General features: G+C 38.1%; 1 protein-coding gene across 18 annotated transcripts in view; it reads right to left on the bottom strand.

Annotated features, from left to right (window-relative positions):
* The window catches only part of MYT1L (myelin transcription factor 1 like), a 383,510-nt gene that overhangs the window by 104,195 nt on the left and 258,740 nt on the right, over positions 1-20,575 (bottom strand). For 9 of the 18 annotated variants that reach the window (XM_030555505.1, XM_030555502.1, XM_030555511.1 and 6 more), the window contains exons 7-8: positions 19,628-19,723; positions 1,354-2,331 (exon numbers count right to left, since the gene is read on the bottom strand). In XM_030555505.1, the coding sequence (XP_030411365.1) occupies positions 1,354-2,331; positions 19,628-19,723 (1,074 nt within the window). The remainder of the gene's footprint in view (positions 1-1,353; positions 2,332-19,627; positions 19,724-20,575) is intronic. The other 9 variants (XM_030555510.1, XM_030555512.1, XM_030555517.1 and 6 more) reach the window with 5 other exon arrangements.

The raw sequence follows: 20,575 nt of genomic DNA, 5'->3' as shown, positions 1-20,575 counted from the left end.
ACATGGTTATGGAATAACTGTTTAACTAAACTTAAAAAATGTCTTCCCCAAACACCCAACATTACTAGTTCTTACAGTGGATTACAATCTTTGTGTCTGAAAGTAAACAAAATTTCTAAGCTACATTGCATATGAGTTTCTGAGACAAATAACTTTCATGTTCCTGTTTGTATAACTTATAAGAGACTGGTCATTGTCCCCCCTTAAAACTTCTTTACAAAATCAAAAATCTCCTGATCTGAGATGTGGTGTGCCATCTTTAATCTCACAGCCAGATTTTATGACCATGTTATCACCCTTAGAAATCAGAGGTTTATAATGGAAAAAACAAAATAACCCACAACCCCTAATCCACAGTCTAAATTGTAGAGATGAAACCAGGTGTTTCTATAAGAAATACAATATATAACCAATCCAGCAACATGCTTAACACCTCCTTAGAAATGCAGATCCCTCAACTTCCATTAAAGTCAATAGGAATTCAGGGTGTTCAACAATTTTGGGAGGTACTGAATGCTGTATAGGACAGAGCCCTTATGCATATATATGTGGACACATACAAAGGGGTGTGTTAATATTAACACATCATTACTAGGATAATTCTTTAAATTAAAACATATTTTAAAATTAACTTTATATGTATAATTATGGTTAAGGCAGCACCTTAACTGTTTCCACAATGGAATGAAACCAGTGAAGTGGAATGCATATAAGAAAGAAATTGCTATTGATCTCAGCCCAGGCCACACTATGTCTTGCATAGCAAATGGTTTCCATTACCTTAGTATCTTAAGATAATTAATGTGCAGTCACTGCCCCTATCTTATGTTATCGGTCATTCTGATACTGTTCAATTTCTATCAGGCAACTCTATGTTTTAGATGGGAGAGGCTTCATCAATAACTGTCATTTGATGATAATTTTATAAATCATGATGCCACCTACCCAATCCAATCTGTAAAATATGCACTTCACAGCTGATTGACTAACTGCTACATAAATCCCCACCATTCAATAGAGTATGCAATGCAATTCTCCTCATATTTTTAGTCATAATACCCTTTAGAATCATCTTTGCCTCTTTCAACATGATCTCTTATTTGTTTTGTTTCCCTGAAAAGTTATGTTTTTCTATTTAGCCAAATGATATCGCACTGAAATATTGTACAGGTTTCTAACACTGTAGAATGAGTTGTTCTATTAGGTAATAACAGCATGATGCTATTTTAGAATCACGCCATAGTAATACAAATTAAATAAACAATGACTTCACATTAGAGTTCTAATCATCACTTCTTATCACGTTAGCTCACACTTTTTCATGACACAACATACGGTATATAGAAATATTACCTTTACCATAATATGGCTTTTTGACATGGCCGTCACTGGATTTAGGCTTCCTGTCATCCCCAGAAAGTTGTCGCGGAGGCTGCTCCTCAAATGATCTCATATTATCCCTCCTTCCAGCTTCCATTGCCATTTTTTCCCTCATGGCTTTTGCTCTCTCAGTTTCCAAAGCAATAGCTTTCTCAAGCAGGGTTAAGTTACCTTTTGTCATATCAAAAACTTCTTCAGACCTGTCCGAAGTAATAGAGGTGGTATCATCATCTCTTTCATGACACCCATCCTCCTTTGCACAGCTAGAAAAAGTTCTAGATCTGGGACTCAACTGTTCTTCAAGCCTCATTAAGTTCATCATGTCAGAGTAATTCCGATCTGGGGTTCTTCCTTGGAAGTCATCTTCTTGCCTGACATGTTGACGAGCATTCATATTTTGCTGCTGATTTCTTTCCTGTGGATTCGTCTCACTAAGTTTCCTAGCCAGATCAAAACACTGGTTCCTTAAGCATTCCAAACTGCTGAGACACACCTCTTCATCACTCTCCTCCACCATTTTTTCCATAAGTCCATTGTTCATAGGCTTACCTAGCATTACAAAGTTCATATTCCTGTTATCTTGCTGTGAAATATTGTCTGCATAATTTCTGTCATTAATGTTTTCTGAAAGCACTACACCATGTCCTTGTGCTAATAATTTAAGGGAGTCCACTGTTTCCCTAACAACATCACTGTCTAAATCTAAACTCAGCTCACTTTTCCGACCAATATTTTCATTTTTGTCACTATCATCTTCCAGACTATTAGATGTATTGCTGTTCATTTCTGATTCTGTCCTGGCTCTGTATGCTGCATCCTCTGCAATTTTGCCAAGATTTAACAATGACTTGGCCACCAGTTCATCATAATTATCATACTCATCATTATTGTTATCATCTTTTTCTGTGTCTTGCATTATTCGAGTATTGTGACAATTCATTTGATGGTCTTCTGCATAAAAAAAGAAAGAAACAAAGAAAGAAACAAAGAAAGAAAGAAAAAGGAAAAGAAAAGAAAAAAGTGGCTAGAATTGGAACTGTTGTTGCAATAGCATGGACAGAAAACAAACTGCATGTCAATACTGCTTATCGTACAGTAGCTCTAGAACACTAAGACCCATGTTCAGGTAAGTATAAACCGCTGGTATTAAGAAAATGAATATCTGTAAAGCCCATAAGGGCATTTTTATATATTTGCTATGCACCATTAATTTCTTTCATTTATCATATAATAAACTATTAATTATGCAGGAAAAAAGACATTTTTAATTGGCATTATTTCTAAAATATTAAGTCATAAATTCTTCTATTCCTCCTTTCACTTCTTTATTTATAGTTTTATTGGTTTTATTTTATAATTATATTATTCAAACTATAATATTTTCTTAGGTTGCTTTAACTTTCCTCACTCCAATCTTTTCAAAGGAGTGAGCGTTTTAGGGTCTTCATTAATTAATGTACACCAAAAGAGAATTGGTTCTTATATAAACACTGTATACACAGTTAGTGCTATATGAAAAACAACTGTCAAGACAAGTACACAAAGAAGTAAAAATACATTTCAATAAGTGCACCGGTAGCTAGAATTCAAAATCTATTGCTTAGCTATTGCAAACTATGAACAAGCGAAAAACTGTTAGATAATCATTACATAAAAGGAAAGTAGAAATAACAGTATGTACAATATGTGTCCCCAATTTATCCCCAATTTAGATTCGCTTACATACATGACATTGGCTTCAATCCAAAGTGTCTTGTCTATACAAAGGCCACATTAGATAACTCCTGTGTTGGCCTGTTATCCTGTACATCACAATATCACAAGATGACACATAGTAACTCTGTTTTACTGAGTTCTGCTTCAATAACTAGTGAGTAACAGAGGGGCAACTCTGTGAATAGAATGAGTCACTCTGAGACACGAGGAATACCCTTGAATATATCTCATCGTAATTCAAATGTTAGTGTGCTTCACCATCATACAAGTTCTTAAATAAACATAGGTCAATTGTTATTGACTAAAAACACAAAATAAAATATATTTTGACACTCAGCTACTCAATATTTTGAATATTTGCTGCAAGCACTTATATGTAACAGTAAGTCACATTTTTTCTTAAAAAGGACTTCCCCAATTTAGTAATTAGAATGACACACTGGGCCAGTTCAATCAATGGAGTTATGCTGATTTGAACCAGCTCAAGAGCTGGCTCATCAGCATAAGCTAACATCATAGGGACTTGGATGTATTTTGGTACAATTGTAGACAATTTCTAAGCTCTGACCTTTGTGCTTTGGGTTAAACAAAATGTAGTGGGAAATTTCAGGTAGCAGAATTTAATATACTAATATTTTCTGACGGGTATGCTTTTGGCATAAAAGAATATTTTCTGCAGGTTCATGGACAAAAGAATAAATCAGAATTTTAAATACAAAGCTCAACAGTGAGAAATATAATACTTCAGCCACATGCTAGTGTTCATTCTACACAGTGCTTGGGTATCCTGGGATGAGAGGAGGCTGTAGTTAAGCAGCAGAACTGATATACACAGCAGATTAGGTTGTGTCTACGAAAGGAAGAGCAGGGATCTGAGGGTAGTATATTGTGCAAACTACATTAGCTAATTAAGTATAGTATGGAGGATTATTAACAAGCAAAGATGTGTGTTATATTCAGCTGATAAGAAAACCCAAGTCATTGTCATAAAACCCATTTTTATTGTCAATCTTGGTATTATTTTAGTTTACAAGTCTATTATTTTTGTGATATCCAAAATTCTGATGGCCTCAGTTCACTAAAATTGAGGTGCATCAGAACTTGGTTTTCTCAGTGCAAGACTTGGGGATAGAGTTCAGCTACTTAAAAATTTTCCATTTCATGTATTTGCATAGAAGTAGGTAGTTAAGTTAGACGATTAGTCTGTGGAATAAGAAAATCAAATGTGTTTAATACTCTAATGATCATATTCTAAATGAAATTTATAAACAAATCTCACATTCCTGAAATATTATGGCCCAGGCCCATCTGTATGAAGAATATTCAGTGGCAACTGCTGCTTTCACATAGTACTTCTTGCAGTTGTGTCTGATAGGCAGCCAGAGGTGAAAGAAATAACAGTGAGAGCAATTAATGAGGCACTAAGCTACACCTCTGAAAAACGTTGATGTGTTCAAGCCTAAGACTTTAACTTCCAAAAGCTGTTGTGAAGCCAGCATGTGTTTAACAGCATATTGAAACATAGACCATGAAGATGTCTATTCTCTCAGTTCATTCATATTGGGACTGTTCATGTGTGCACTGAGTGTTCCACACAGCACCTTTTGAACCTTTGAATTCTGAGTTGATGTTTCGACTTGAATGACGGGCATATGGATGATCACCAATGGATGAATATGCAGCACTTTGCCTATATTATAGTGCAAAGCCAAAATATGAATCACTTATTTCCCGAGTAAAGACATAAATTTCTTTTGAGTGCTTGTGAAGCTGGGTAAAAGCTGTAACTTTAATACTGTATATTCTGGTAGATTGGTTTTATCCATTTAAGCTCTCCTGCCCATTCAATCTAAAAAAGGAGGAGGAGGGGCAAGTGGAGGAGAAGAAGAATGTGTAATGTTTGAATTTTTGATGAGGGAAATGGGAATAAATTCTTTTAATCCTTCAGTTACTATTTGTCTTCTACTTTATATTTCTTTAAAAACAATTATGTTTCTAGGGAAATTAACTCCACGCAGTAGCTTTTTTTTTTTAAATAGGAAAACTACAGACGCATGTACCAGTGTCATCTGGTCTAAGACAGTTCTCCAGGGCTATCAGCACTCTGGCCAGATCCAGCAGCGCTCTTAGGCAGGTGCTTAGTTTTGAAGCTAAGTACTTAAGTACTTTGCTAGGTCAGGCAAGAATGGTCATCACCCCGAAGGTTCAAGTCCCAAATTAGCATATGTTTTAGTTAACACGATTTTGGAAATATTTTAGTTTAACAATGAGGCAAAATTACTTTATACAAAACAATGTTACTTCCCTTTGATTCAACTGTATAAAATCTTACCATGCTATTATTATTTTTACGCTACCAAAGTTTAACTTTTAACTGGTTCCACACATTTTGTCTGTTTAATGATAATATTAATTTTATTATGACTACACACATTATAGGTGAGATCTTGACTGGCTGTTACATGGCTGTGTGGGGAGGGAGTATGGCACCTTACCCCCACGGTTTACACAACCTGGCTAAAATTGTAACAGTTACACCTGGGAAAGCAGATAGGCTGCTATCAATATGTTTCTCCAAGGTACAGGTGGCCAAGAGTGAGGTGGGGGTGTGTGTGGAAACAGCTATCATTCTGATCCTTCCTGTGTGCTGCTGGCTGGCTGCACAGACAAGGAATATGCATAAGGGGAATTGCAGATTGTGCTTCCCCCATAGTGGCCCAATCAGGAGGTCTCCTGGTTATCTCCTGGGAGGGTACCTCCCCTCTGACAATGCCTTGCTGTGCCTTTAAGGCATGATTTAGCCTTATGTAAATGGTGTCTGTCTACAGATGGTTCGGCAGTAGAGCAGACTTAATTGTTGGCTGGAATCTGTGTCTCTGTTTGTCTAAGTGTCCTGAACATTTCTGCACATGTGAGGTAAACTGGGTACCTTGTAGCTTATAGGAAGTAACAAACATTGAGATGTGCTGTTATACTAGGTAGCTGGACACTTTTCAGCAGTGTTTTAAAGCATCTGGTTCCTTCAGCCACCCAAACATATGTGTGTACCTGTATTACTGCCCTTACAAAAATGAAGCATATTGGCTTTTCCATAGCACCTTTCATCCAAGGATCTCAAAGCACTTTACAAAAATTAATTAATAAAGCCTCACAACACCCCTGTGAGGTAGGTATTTTTAACTCCATTTTACAGATGGGAAAAATGAGACACAGAGAGATTGAGTGAGCCATTCCAGATCACACAGTGAGTCACTGGAGAGCAAGGAATAAGACTTAGACCTCCTGACAGTGCTTCTTCCCTTTGCTTCTACCAAATACATTTTTATACATCTGTCTGGTAGAATAAACCTCGCCATATTTTTACTGTAAGAACTCATGCAAAGTAGCACCTTCTTTTTAAAAGGAAAATATACAGCATTTAGTTTCAGAGATTCTGCAGAGAGAGGCAATGATACTTCAGTAGTAGCTACATTCCTATCAAAAGCCACAGATTTCATAAACCAAAGATTTCTCAAATCTGTGGCGTGCCTGTCATTTTATCTGCTTTTTCATGGGCATGAGGGGAAATAACATGGCTACAATTCCCAACCTATGTGATTATACTAGCTTCCTGAACAGATGGAATTTTTCATCATCCAATCAGCATCCTCTGCTTTTTATGATACCTGACTCATCTCACTACTGACTTAGTCATACACCAGTTCCTAACTGTACAGTATGCAATGTAATTGGGTTGCCCCTTTCCTCCTTCTGGTCCAACAAAGTGAAATAAATATAGATGTTCACACATAGGTCTACATACCACACAAGCATGTCTGGAATATTCTAAAGTCAGTCTAAAAAAGTTTAAAGGGACACCGTCAGATCATATCAGGTACAAATTTCTAGGTGTTTGCAAAACAAACTTCTTTGCTTTTCATTTTTACAAAAATCTCAGACAAACAGAAATTGCCTTCTTTTCTGGAAAAATCCTATAAGGGAGGAAACTGAGGTGAGAAAACCCAGTGAGCTTCCTCCAAATTCTTCCACTGTGGGTGGGGTTTCTTCTCACCCCTCCACTGAGGAAACAGAGGGATCATACTTCACACTGTGGAAGAGTCTAATCCAAAGTTCACTGAAGTCAACTGAAAAACTCCCATTGACTTCAGTGGAATTGGATCACACCCCAAATCTTTCAAAATCCATGTGGTCTCCAAAGACCAAGTAGGCACTCAGGGCTGACAATATGTAACTCTTTGCCTCTGCCCCAGTGCCTGTTATTCTCCTTTGCTGTGAGGGTGTTAAGTTAAAAACCAAAACAATTTTTTGTGTAATATTTGAAATCTTTTTTTTTACCTCTATTTGCAAATACATAAAATAAAATATCCAGGATTTTAAAAAATGTCTAATTAATTCTTAGATGCACTTTAATTACTATATAACATTTATGAAATGTTTTTCCTACTTTTCCCTTAAAAATGCTTACTATAGCAGTAATGTTGGGTTCCACTGCTTAGAATCTCCCACAATAATTACAGCATTCAAATAATAACCAATGCTCAAAGAGAAATGAATGAAGTGTGGAAGTCATTAAACACTGTAAGGAAAGTCTGAGCTGAAGAACACAGCACATCACAGTGGGGTTCAGTATTATAAAATAGGAGAGAGTGCTGCAGAGCTGGTCTGTACAGACCTTCAGATATAATACATAATTAACTAATCTTTCTTGGTGTGTCTTTTCTTCCTTAAAAAAATATTTTCTTTCAGTCAGTCTTTTCATTTTCTCTCTGTTCCACTTTTTATCTGGTCTTACTAACTGATGTATGGTGTAGAGTTGTTGTTTTTGCCCCTTCAAATAGTAAAAAGTGCTGGTATTTTAAAAGGAATAATAGGCATCCTGGCAGAATCAGAATTTGTACCTAACTATAGAACTGTCACTGGCAAATAAAGATGTTCTTTAATTTTTCATATTAAGATAAAATTGAAAATAACCAACATACATTTCAATTAATAATGTTGGAACCATGAAATTGATAAATGTGCTCTAGTAAAAAAATAATGGGCGTCTTCTCATATCAGTGGGCAGGGATTCATATACAGTTTCACTCTATTCTCATAATCCTAATCTCTCTCTTCTTTCTCCCTTTGTATCTCTCTTGTGACCACTGTTTTTTGTTCCATCTGAGCCATGGCTATTTTCTAGCCCTCTGTGACTCAAACAGCTATTACCTCCTGTGCTCCCAGTATTCTTTTTCAGCTTCCCATCCATCCAATGATTTATGATTATTATGTATGCAGTACCATGGAGGTGTGCATGATGCTTTACAGTGAACATGTTTCTTCCCAAAACAGGGTATGAACTAAGGGTCTGTTCCTCCAAACCCAATTCTACCACCCTTACTCATCTTGAACAATAACTTGCCTCACAAATATTCCCATTAGGATGATGGCAGAATATGAGATGTTCTTACTCAGGAATATTCCCATTGACGTTATAGAATCAGCCATGTAACTAGACAAAGAGAGCACTCCAGACAAGCAAGGAGGTGATTAAGGCCAGTTCAACAGTTACAAAGGGCCAATTTTTGCCATTCTTATGCACAATGTAGGGTTGCCAACCCTCCAGGATTGCCCTGGCATCACCAGGAATTAAAGATTAATCTTTAATTAAAGAGTATGTCATGCGATGAAACCTCCAGGAATACTTCCAACCAAAATTGGCAACCCTAACAGTGAGTAGTATGTTACTCTACAAGTAATTTCATTTATTGAAAAGGAACTCCTTGCAGAGTACTTCAACCTCTTTGTTGTTGTGTTTTTTGTTTTGTGTGGCATTCTTCTGAATATCTCCAGGGAGCACAGGGATATCGGAAGGGGCAGTTTTAACAGCAACCATTCTCCAAGGGGTATGTCGGTTTTTTCCTCACTCTTAGGCTACGTTTACATTTCAAACAGGGAATGTGATTTGCAGCTCACGTAGATGTACCCACCTTAGCTTTAATCTAGCTAGATCGCTATAAATAGCAGTGAGGACATGGTGGTGCAGGCTTCGGTGCAGGACACAAATTTGAGCATGTACCCAGGGAATTCAGGCAGGTTGGTATAATTCATCCTGAAGCCTGCTTTGAGGCATCTTCACTGCTATTGTTAACAGGCTAGCTAGATGAAAGAGAGTGTGGGTATTTCTACACAAGCTGCAATTCTCACCCATGGTGTGGCCTCTCTTTCCAAAACTGCATTCACCTCTGACTTGACCTGAGGGGAAATACTTATTTTCCATTTCCTTCTTATGAAAAAAAATAGATATTCCACTTGCCTTTCTTTAATTACAGTGTCCTACTCAGTATCAACCTATGCACCGGGATGGCATTTTCACAGGGCTGGAACTTTTGTCTCACAAGCATTATATCTCACCGTGGCAGTGGTATCCAATCTTGTCAGTCAGAGGGGAAAACATTATTGCAGAAAAGGTGAAGAGGGTGCAATCAATACTTTGGGACAGACCCTCTGGCCTGCTCTATTCCCTTTGCACAGAGACTGTGCAGGGGACTGGGTAGATAATCAGGGAGCTGTGACTGAGGCTGCTTCTCATCTTCTACTGCTTTCACTTCTCCTAGGCTTCCTGGAGGGAGCAAGGGGCTGGGTAGAGTAGGGGAGCCATTCTGTGTCAGACATTGCCCTGGGTTCAGACATAGCCAGTTCAATGTGTACTGGTTTCCTGCTCTAACTCAGGTTCCCACTGTCCACCAGGGAAGCTGATGATGAAGCAGTGAAATCTGCTCTCCAAGCCCTGCAATACAGCAGTGGAGTTGCAGCACAGAATGAAGAGCAGCTACTCACAGATCTAGTTCACAGCAGAGCTGCTCTGGGGCTGTGATGTAGAAGACCACTCAGGAATCAGAGACCTCTCTACCTTCCCCCTATGGCAGCAGGCCCAATCTAAACACCAGTTTAAAAATCACAGGGAGCAGCTCAGAGAACATGTTCCCAATCCATAATCACGTGCACATTTTCTTCTTAGCACAATTGTCCTCTAGGGCCACAGATTGGATACTACTGGGGCACTCAATATCCTTTTACTTACAACAATCTGAGCAATCCTGACTTTTAATCATAGTGTTAGGTTTCTCATTGCTGCATAGCTTGTTGAGGATCAGCAATATTCTTTTACACAGAAGGAATTGTCAGGGGAGGTTAGGAGACAGTTTAAGATATTTTTCGGTTGTGGACAGGAACAAAATTATGTGGGAACAAGCTGATGATGGTTAAGTGCAATGGCTTGTTTATGCTGCGTTGGGTGATGTGGAGATGATTATATCCAGTTAGATGAATCTGCTCTCCATTCTGAGGTTGAGGATGTTCTTGTTAGATAAGATTTTATTATAGGAAGGGGTCTTTTAGTGTTTTCTTAATAATGCTGTCTGATTAGCCCTCAGGCTGGAGTGAGAGACCTGCTAGGTTTTTTTTTCCTCTGTTTCCATCCTCTTGCTGGGTTCAATGGTAGGGAAACTGGGGAAATAAATATTCTATGTGCAAGACTAATAGACTGTCTAATTTAAAAGCTTTTTCTTAGGATATGGATCTTGTTTTCCTTTCCCCACCACATCATTTTTTCAGCTTCAGCATCTACATCCCCTTTAGTTCCCTCAGTCTGGTGGCTGAGAAGGCTGAGCAATGCTACTGTGAGCTGAAGATAGGGAGGGACCATCTCTGGGTGATTGGATTAATTGGTACTTGTGATAGAGGGTAGAAGGAAACAAAGCAGGAGATTCTGTAGATTGAGATCTGTGGGTAGATTATTGCTATCTGTGGCATCATCCTGGAAGGTAGGACACCAATTAGTAGAGACTCTACACTTCAGTTCATGTCGTTTAGTCCATGGCCAGTGACTCACTCTATCAATGTGCCTGCTACCACAGAACCCTCTTCTGTTTTCAGCCATCGACAAAGAAGCCCCTAAGAACTCTCTGCTTATTTTCCAACCTCACAGTGGTATAGTTTTACCTTTCACACCCCGAGCAGGGTAGTGACAGACTTGCCCAGAGACCAGTCAGCCTCAGGGTGTATGAACATTTATGGTACGGTATTGGTAGCAGTGAAGAAAACCTTGTTCTTTCTACTACTGTACACACAAAGTTATTTCCAGCAAGATTGTTCCAAGTGGCTGTCCTCCTGGTATATCCTCCTCTATGGCTCTGCTTGGAAACTGACAGATCTTTCACATTGTGAGGAATTTCCCACCTGCTGTGCAGCTCTGCATTGGACTGGCTGTCCTGGTGGGAAAGGATGTGTGTCTAGGGAGGACAATTGCAACGGCTTCCCTAGGAAAATTTTGGTCAGGTTCTTCATGTTGTAATCTTGTCAAGTATTGACCTGCCTCTAATCTGCCATCTTTGGGAAGATTATCTTGAAGGTTGTGGCAAGGCAATTTTGGTGTCACATGGATTCCTTCATCCCTGTTAGTCTGTTTTTAGTTTATCATGGAGACTGTGCTGTCTCATTGGCTGAGGATTTCCTCCTGTCAGTGAGGAATAGTCCGGAGTCTATGCTGATTCTTTTAGATATGAGAGTGTTCTACACTGTTGAGTGTGAAGTTTGGCTACTTTGCTTGCAGTTACTAACCAGGGAGGACAATAGAGTCTTTGTGACTTCTGGGGGTTGTTGAAATTTACATTACTCGGGATTGAAAACTTGAATCTGAAGCTTAGTTACCTGAAACCATGCCTGTCCTGCAATACACTGTAGCACCACAGCTAATTTCATGGATCCCACATTTAAACAATCTCAACAGAGGGTGTTTCTTTCTGGAACCCATTTTCCTACATATCCAACAGAACTAGAATCTATTGAACTTCAGAGTACAGTACAAATATTTCTCTTTTCTGATGCATGTCTTTGAGGAGATGATTGAATAGTGAAAGGGCTTGTTTGTTTTAAGGTATTTTCCTTTTCTTTTTGCTCATTGGAAAAGGGTATTGCAATGGTATTTATTAAATTTTGATTATGTGCCCTGAGACATCAGAAGGTAGATCATCAATCAAATAAATCAAGTAAAATAAATAATTAAATAAGTGCAATAGCTAGATTTCCATTATATAGATGCAGTCTCAGCTTATAATGTGCAAATTATATTTTCTGATTTATTCTCTGAGCCTGTTCCTACTCTTAGAATGGTGCAAATCAGGGTAGCTATAATGAAGTTCAGAGGAGTTACACCAACATAAAACTAGTGATGAGATCAAAATCGCCTGCTCTAAGATCATATTTGCTCTTTTCCTGCAAGTATTCTGCAGATGACTCACACTAAAATCACTCTACAATATTTTTCCCTCTCAGTTATTTGTCCATTATTTGTATGATTATTTTTGGGCTCTAGTCTCATTACCTTAAATTTCTCTACGTTGAAGTGTGTGGACTTCTTATCAGTCAATAGAACTAATCTACCCATTATTAATTTATTTACTCTAACACTTTGTATTTGCTGCTGTGCTATGCTTTATGACTTCCTAAATAAATTGGAAGAGTATCAAATGCTTTCCTAAAACTCAGATAAATCATGTAAATTGTTTCACCACAATCTATACATTGATGTACAATACTTCAAGCAAGTGACTTCAAGCAAGGCACACATTTTCCAGGACAATATCTTTTTTATAAATACAAGATGATAGTTCCTAATTATGTATCTCTAAATGACAAGTACATTTGGCTCACCACTGTTTTTAATATTTTTGCCACAAATGAAGCCATGCTTACTGAGTCCATGGTTACTGATCAGAGGTAGATAAACCTAACAAAGAGTCATGAAATCTTGCGTGGGTTTTTCAAAAGTACTCAAGTTAGTCTAACTTTGCCTCCAGTTAAGTCAATGGGGATAAAACTTCCCTTCGCTTCAGTGAGAGCAGAGTTACAGCAACACTAAGTGCTCTTGAAAATCGCACCCTTCATGCTTCCAAACCCATCCAGCCCAAACGACATTTTCAAGATATTTCAAGAACAAGTATGATCGTTCAATTCATATGATGTCATTATTTCAGCTCAAAATTAAGAAAACTAATAAAATAGAACCCAAATTATCTGGAGATCTCAAGAGAAAATAAATCTTCAGATAGATGGTTGAGAAAAACAGGGACTATGAGTGCAGTCTTCAAACCCTGCTGGCTAACTTACCTAGTTATAGACAACTAGCCAGCTACCTCAAGACCAGCTGGAGGTGGCAGCAGCAATAGCTCAGTACTTGCACAAAGTCTTTATGCACTAGTCAGACTTTAATATATATGCCCTTAGTGAATTCTTTGGGCCTGATTCTCTACTGCTCTACACTTTATGTAACCCAGGTACACCAGTGAAAAGTGAGTGTGAAATGCTCCCAAATCAGAATGGTGCTGCTAAGTAGTGGAAAAAAAGGCATAAACAGTTCAGCAGGTGTTTATGCACTAAAGTCTAATCTTGGGGGACATTATCAGGTGAAAACTGATACAAGACTTAACTAGAATTCCAATAATTTAGGTCTGCCTGTACTAAATCATGGATGAGTTAATCTCTCAAAATAATACCTACATCAAACAATGCCACCAGCACAGGAAAAGAGTGGTGACGTGATAAACAGATATTAGTCATTTAATGCACTACTTGAAGATGCACACATACTGCGACAATGAGGGTCATATAAAAACCTATAGATAGAATAGAATAGCCACAGATGTGCATGTGGATATGGACATGTTGCCTACCCCTGCTTCTGACCAACTGTTCTCCTGCCACTAAACCCATCTTCCTTTCCTTCCACTATGACCGTGTCACTTTCCTTTTATTCCTTCGCTGTGCTCCTGTTGCCTTTCACACTAAGTTCAAGCTTCTCATCCTTACTTCCACGATCCTGCACAATGTTGCTCCTATCTACATCTCTGCTTTCTTATCTTCCTAATACTCTGCTGTAACTGGTACATGATTCTCTTACCCACTGTCTGCAATCCTCCCAGCCTGACCTCCTAATAATTCTTTTGGAATCAATATGTTTCTTCATACTCATTCCCATTCTCCCCTTTACACTTGGAAGTTGCTCACTCTCCCTGTATAACAGAAGTTCTCCCTCCCCTTTCTTCAAACAAATCCTCCCTTAAAATATTCACTTCTATGCCCACTTTCAACAATAGTCCCCTAAAGAGAGAACAGATTATTAAAAATACTATCAACAATATTATGTCACTTCCAGATTGGATCTCATCTGGCATTTTGTGTTTGAACTGTAACTTCTGTAAATTCATAGAATCATAGAATATCAGGGTTGGAAGGGACCTCAGGAGGTCACCTAGTCCAACCCCCTGCTCAAAGCAGGACCATTTCCCAACTAAATCATCCCAGCCAGGGCTTTGTCAAGCCTGACCTTAAAAACCTCTAAGGAAGGAGATTCCACCACCTCCCTAGATAACCCATTCCAGTGCTTCACCACTCTCCTAGTGAAAAAGTTTTTTCTAAGATCCAACCTAAACCTCCCCCACTGCAACTTGAGACCATTGCTCCTTGTTCTGTCACCTGGTACTACTGAGAACAGTCTAGATACATCCTCTTTGGAACCCCCTTTCAGGTAGTTGAAGCAGCTATCAAATTCCCCCTCATTCTTCTCTTCTGCAGACTAAATAATCCCAGTTCCCTCAGCCTTGGGGCAGTCTTTTCCTATGTTTGCAGAGTGGTATACGAACAGACTGTACTCATCAGACATTAAAAATCAGTAATGTTTTAAATCTATTGATTGCTTTATCTACCAAGTCCTGTGGTTCCACCGCTCTTCTGAATGTTCTAGTAATAATTATTGGTCATTTGGTATTCCACTTGCTACTTTGTTAAATTCTTCTGGTGCTTAATTATCTGAGGGTAGGACTTTATTCATTATACTGTAGTGGGAGGAGAAATGACAATCAACTTTCAATATGAAGCCTGACTTTAAAACTGAATGACTGTTTTAATTATTGCAGAAAATGCTAAGATAGGTAGGGGGCTTCTCTATAAAGATTTTAGTCCAGTGCTTTGCTGGATGTCCAAGAAGCTGTTCAGCAAATGTTTCTCAGTTACACAGCACTTTTTTGTAACGTTAGGGATATGGTGGAACTGCAAATTTGATACTTGGGACGTGATATAGATCAGAAGGAATGATCAGTGCAGTGTGTACAATGCCTAAAAGTGTATGAAATAAACAAAGAGCTCCCATCTCATCCACTAAATGGAAAAATAATGAAAATCTTGATTTCTTTAATGCTTTTTTGTATTTGGGGCAGGCCAGGCCAAATACAGCTCTTTGAAGTCGCTGACATCAGTGGAGTTACTTTAGCTTTACAACAGCATAACTGAAAACAGACATGATGTCCCATGCTTCAGTGCTTACCGAGCCATCTTCCAGCAGTTTGTGAGATTAGGATTGTCAAAGCTATGGATTCTAGTTTAATTTGATCAGCTCACATGATCAGTTCATGTCAAATAAGGCTTAATCCTGTCATAAATTAGCTAGTACAAGGTTTCTCACACATAGATGTTTCAAAACATCTTCTTTAAAAAATTCAGACAAACAAACATTAACCACCTCTGGCACCGGGTATTATTTATATATGAATACAGGTGAGAGGATAAAAAAATAACAAAAATTAATATCCATATTATCTGTAGCAGCCTACATATACCCATTGATTCGGGGAATTTTAATAACCAAGGTGACCAAAACCAGCTTGATTTCCCTGATCTTTTGAATAGTCCTCTCTAATTACCACTTTTATATCCTTAACCCAACTTCTTGTTCCTTTGCTAGCATTAGAGTTCTCTGTCTTTTGCTGGCTGCACTGGCAAGCTGGCTGACTGGCTAATTCTAGCTCCTCAGACTCACAGACTGTCTGTAACCTAAATTAATTAATTCAAGTGAATTTACGTCTTAAGATATAAAAATATTGTCTCATGTGGGGTACAGGTGACAGAAGAATGCAACTTAATTGTTCTGGAACCCATTATGCAAAGGAGACAACACTCCTGTAACAGTTTCTCACGATTATATAAATATATTCATTATAGATTGTTGCTTTTGTTTCACACAATAATTTTCTCAGTATGCTTTTCAGTGTAGTATTAACCCCTGGTGGAACCGTTACAGTGGAAAATTTCAGAAGGAAAAATAAGCTCCTCACTAGCCAAACAGAAACTTCCACTTTTCTGGATGAAATCCTTCTGGCCTTATTAATTCAAAATTCCAGTAGAATACATGCTGTAACTCCAATGGGAGCATTTCCTGAGCAAAATGAGCAGCATTTGGCCCTCTTAGAGCTGCATGAATCAAGAATCTTAGCAAAAGAGATCAAATTAGAATCATTAATATTGACTTGGTGATGAGCAGAATTTCCACGCGTGCTTTTGGAATTACCAAATGCAAATGTCAACAAACACTCATGTAGGCTATGTACCCTCTACCTATACTGCTACATATCCTTGACAGCTTAATTTTGTTTTCTCCGTCTTGGAACTTCTGGCTCTGGAAAGCAAAGGAATTCACAGGGATAATGGCTATTAAAAGTTCATTCTTATACACCATGTGAAAACCTTCTTTTATGTGCCATCTTTCAGATGTCAGACTTTCAAGGACAACATCAAGTCATATTTGTTTGGAATACCCATGGAGGGGGCAAGTATTTAATTTTATTCACTAAGTTCTAGACTGAGCCTTTAGGCACATCCCTGTGTGAGCAATGGTGCATAGCTGTCTGATAAAGGGAGGATCACTGGTAAGGAACTGAGTTTCAAAGAGTCACAATAGATATCAGAGTACACTCCTAATACTACAATATTTTCCCCTTGAACTCCACCCCAAATCCCACTTTGCTCCAGAGGGAGTAATTTAATACACAGCTCTGCCACCCACCATGGGGAGGAGGTGGAGTCAAGGATACACTCTGCATTTGTGCACAGGTAAGGGAAAGTATGAGAAGTATTGGATGCACAACCCCTCAGATTGCCCCTTCTCCTGGAACCACATCTGCGAGTGTCCTATATGACTGTGCCCCAACTCCCCTGGCAAAGCTGCAAAGTCACAGATTGCAGTGAAGGCCAAAGGTAATTAGTCATTACTCAGTGAGGCCAATGCCTTGTTTTCAATTAAGATTCTGGGCAACAGTCAGCAAGTTACAAAACAAGTGCTAATACAACAAAACAACTATAGTCACAGATAAAACAGATTCAATACAAAACAAAATTAAATCAACTGTCAAGTAGTTCTGGTGTGAACACTTACAGTAATACTCTCCTCTCAGGTCTCTTATCCAGACTTCATATTTAATTATTAATATTGCATAATTTGTCCTAACTCCATTTGCAGACCTGCTGCTGATGTCAATGGAAGTTCTCTGTGTATATATTTACAGCAGGGATCCAGTATTTGGATCAACAACGGTGAATACTTCCCTTATATTGTACAAAGCTGTAACTAGACTGTTTACTTTTGAAGGACCAGAAGATCTTGTGCCTGCATCTGATGTTTTGAGACACTAAGTAGGTAAAGTCCGAACTAAGCAAGATACTTAGCCACATTAACTCACTTGCTTAAAATTGGGAAAGCCATCAGATCTGCTCACATGCTTAACGTTGGGCACATGTTTAAGCACCTTGCTTAATCAGGGTCTGAAATAATTGCTACCCAACTGTGTTATGCATTTACAGACAGTACAGTGTCTATTTAAAATTTTGTAAAGGAGGATGTGACAAACATAAAATTACTTTACACAGATGCAATTCCACTGACTTAAATGGAGTTATTCCTGATTTATACTGATGTAAGTGAGCTCAGAATCAGGTCCAGTCTCACAGGAGCATTGGAAGAAAAATTACAACATTTGAAGAATATGGTTAACAAACGATACTGTCTAAGAGTACCAAATGGTAACCACCTTAACTATACAGTATTGGAGCAAGTGAAAGCCTATCTAGCGGCAAATTTATTTTTAAACAAAAAATAGCAGAGTAAGCATGATAAATATATCTGGCCCAATTCCACAAGAGGTATGCAGAGGGAATCTACTAGCTAGCATTTGTCTAAACCCTATTTTTAAGGCTTTTGCATTCCTGCACTAAGCTACTTGTTTTTCAGAAAAATCACATTATTATTTCTAGTTGAATTTGGCTGGGGAAAGATTAATTCTGACCAGAGTAATACTAACTCAAATGATACAAACTACTAAAAATGAAAACATTGAACAATCTCTACATTTACACAGGTCTAGTTTGGTAGGAATGATATATCCGGTACAAAAACAAAGGTATCAAGAATTGTTATACAGTAGCATGATCTGATCCCTTGCATACCTTTGCATCTCTGAAAACTACAGATGAAAGGCAATATTAACAGTTTGTATCACCAAACATCAATCAAGGGACTGAAGTTATGTCTTCTGGTCATTGCTATTAGTTTTTTTCCCCACTATACTGTTGGTGGCAACATACCCCCATCACAGTATTCTCCACCTTCTTTTATAAAGAAGATGAAAATACAGAGCAATACACATGAATAGAAGAGTCCACCAGCACATTTTGAAGGATTGCTTCCCCTTCTGTTTATTAAATCCTCTCTGATCCTGGAAAATGCATTCCTTTCCATTTATCGTTCTAAGCAGTGAACAGCTGTTTCCTGGCCTCTTCATTTAAGGCTGTCATTTCTTTGGTTAGATGATTTGCATATATGGTACACCAAGATAGGAGCCGAGCTTTTTTGCTCCGATTAGTATGGAATGTTTTACTGTGTTCACCAAATGTGTGACTGCTTTCTTGCTAGTAGTTTGAATAAATGAATGTGATTGATGCTAGGCAGATTGGACAGGCCAACTCTCTCTGGTATAAACCTGTTTATTTCATTGTTTCAGAGACTTAGAGATTCTTAAGTTGCAAAGACAGTGGGGATCTGTGTTCTACCACAACATCCTCGGTACTGATTCTTTCATCTTTAGATTGGTGTTTGTGTCTCCCTCTGCTTAGAGGGACATACATAATCAGCCACAGAAGCAATCTGATGAAGGGATCAGAAGATAAAGGAGGGCACTATCAAAGTTAAACTATAAAATAACAGGTGGATTTCAAGACATCAGGTATCTGTATACCAATAGCCTAGTGTGTGCTAGTGGGGAAAAGGCCAAATTTCACCAGAGTATTAAAAACAGTAGTCCAATTTGTAGAAATGAGAAAAAAGTGAAGCATTTCCTCTCTGTATTTCCAAGTAATAGTATGTAATGCAAAGATTTATATTCAGTCTCCTTGAATATGCTGCAACTGTGCCTTGCAGTTATGCAAACATTATGTGGTACCTTGTACTGGTATACTGTATATGCTACTATGAATTTGAGGGAATTAATATGATATAAAAGGGAGTATTTATCAAATCTATACATCCTGACCATTCACCTTTTACTAAACTACAATAAATCTTTTTTAGCATGATCATGTGAAATGGATTAGACTTGATCAATGTATTAAATTTACTTAGATCTAGAATCAGCCTGACTCCTCCTGACCCTGAGGGATTATGAAATACCTGGAGTACAAGCCATCTTGAATGTCTTCATGTGATATAGGCTAAATGGTGCCTTGGAACATCCGTTCCTGGAGCTCCTCCAACGGAGATTTCTTTCTATAATAGAAAAGCTTTGTGAAACAGTCTTTGGGAACCAGCTATCTGAAGTGATCTCTTCTCAGAAGGAGAAATACCTTAGTTTGCCTTGCAAAGCAAATGTGCCCTAAGTATTTGACTACAGGGATTTTCAGCAATAACCACCAAAGTGAAGGGACACTCCCTAAAAGTGGGCTTTATTTTACTATCTTACTGATAGCCTTCCCATGTGGATTGGAATTTACAGGTTAGATTATGTTAACAAGGGTCATGTGTCTGCTTTCTCTTTTGGGGATGTGAAAGAAATTGGAAAGATCTGTCTTTCCTTTCATAGTGGTAGTACTGTACGTAAGGGCTTTTCAGGCCTGTGCTATATTTTGAGTGGATATATCCCTGTTCTTCAAAAAGATTCATTACATTTAATGAAAGGTTAAAATGAATGTTGTGGCCATTGAAAGGGCATTTTAAGCATTAATTTTAGTACAAGTGATTATATACTGAGATGTCAGCAAAGGATTTGGGATCTAGCTCCAAAAAGTCTTTGGTTCTCTTAAATTGGTATTTTGAGATTTGTAAGAGTGTTGCTTTAGGATGCTTCTGTGTCTTCCAAGTCCTTTATTATGTCAAAGGCTCAGCCCTAGGGATAGGATTTTCTAAAAGGCCTAAGTGATTTCAGAGCTCAAGCCTGATTGTCATTCAATAAGAATTATGTTCCTAAATCACTTAGCTCATTTGAAAATTCCAACCTAAATTCAGTTTCCTATTACAAAGGGGTAACTCCAGAGTCATTGCAATTAGTTATTTGAGGTGTCTCTGGATTTACCCCTATACAACAGGAAACTTAATTTGGACCTAGGAAATTATATAGTACAT

Source organism: Gopherus evgoodei, chromosome 3 (assembly GCF_007399415.2).
Source record: "Gopherus evgoodei ecotype Sinaloan lineage chromosome 3, rGopEvg1_v1.p, whole genome shotgun sequence".
NCBI lineage: Eukaryota > Metazoa > Chordata > Testudines > Testudinidae > Gopherus > Gopherus evgoodei.
This window is presented reverse-complemented; position numbering and strand designations above follow the sequence as displayed.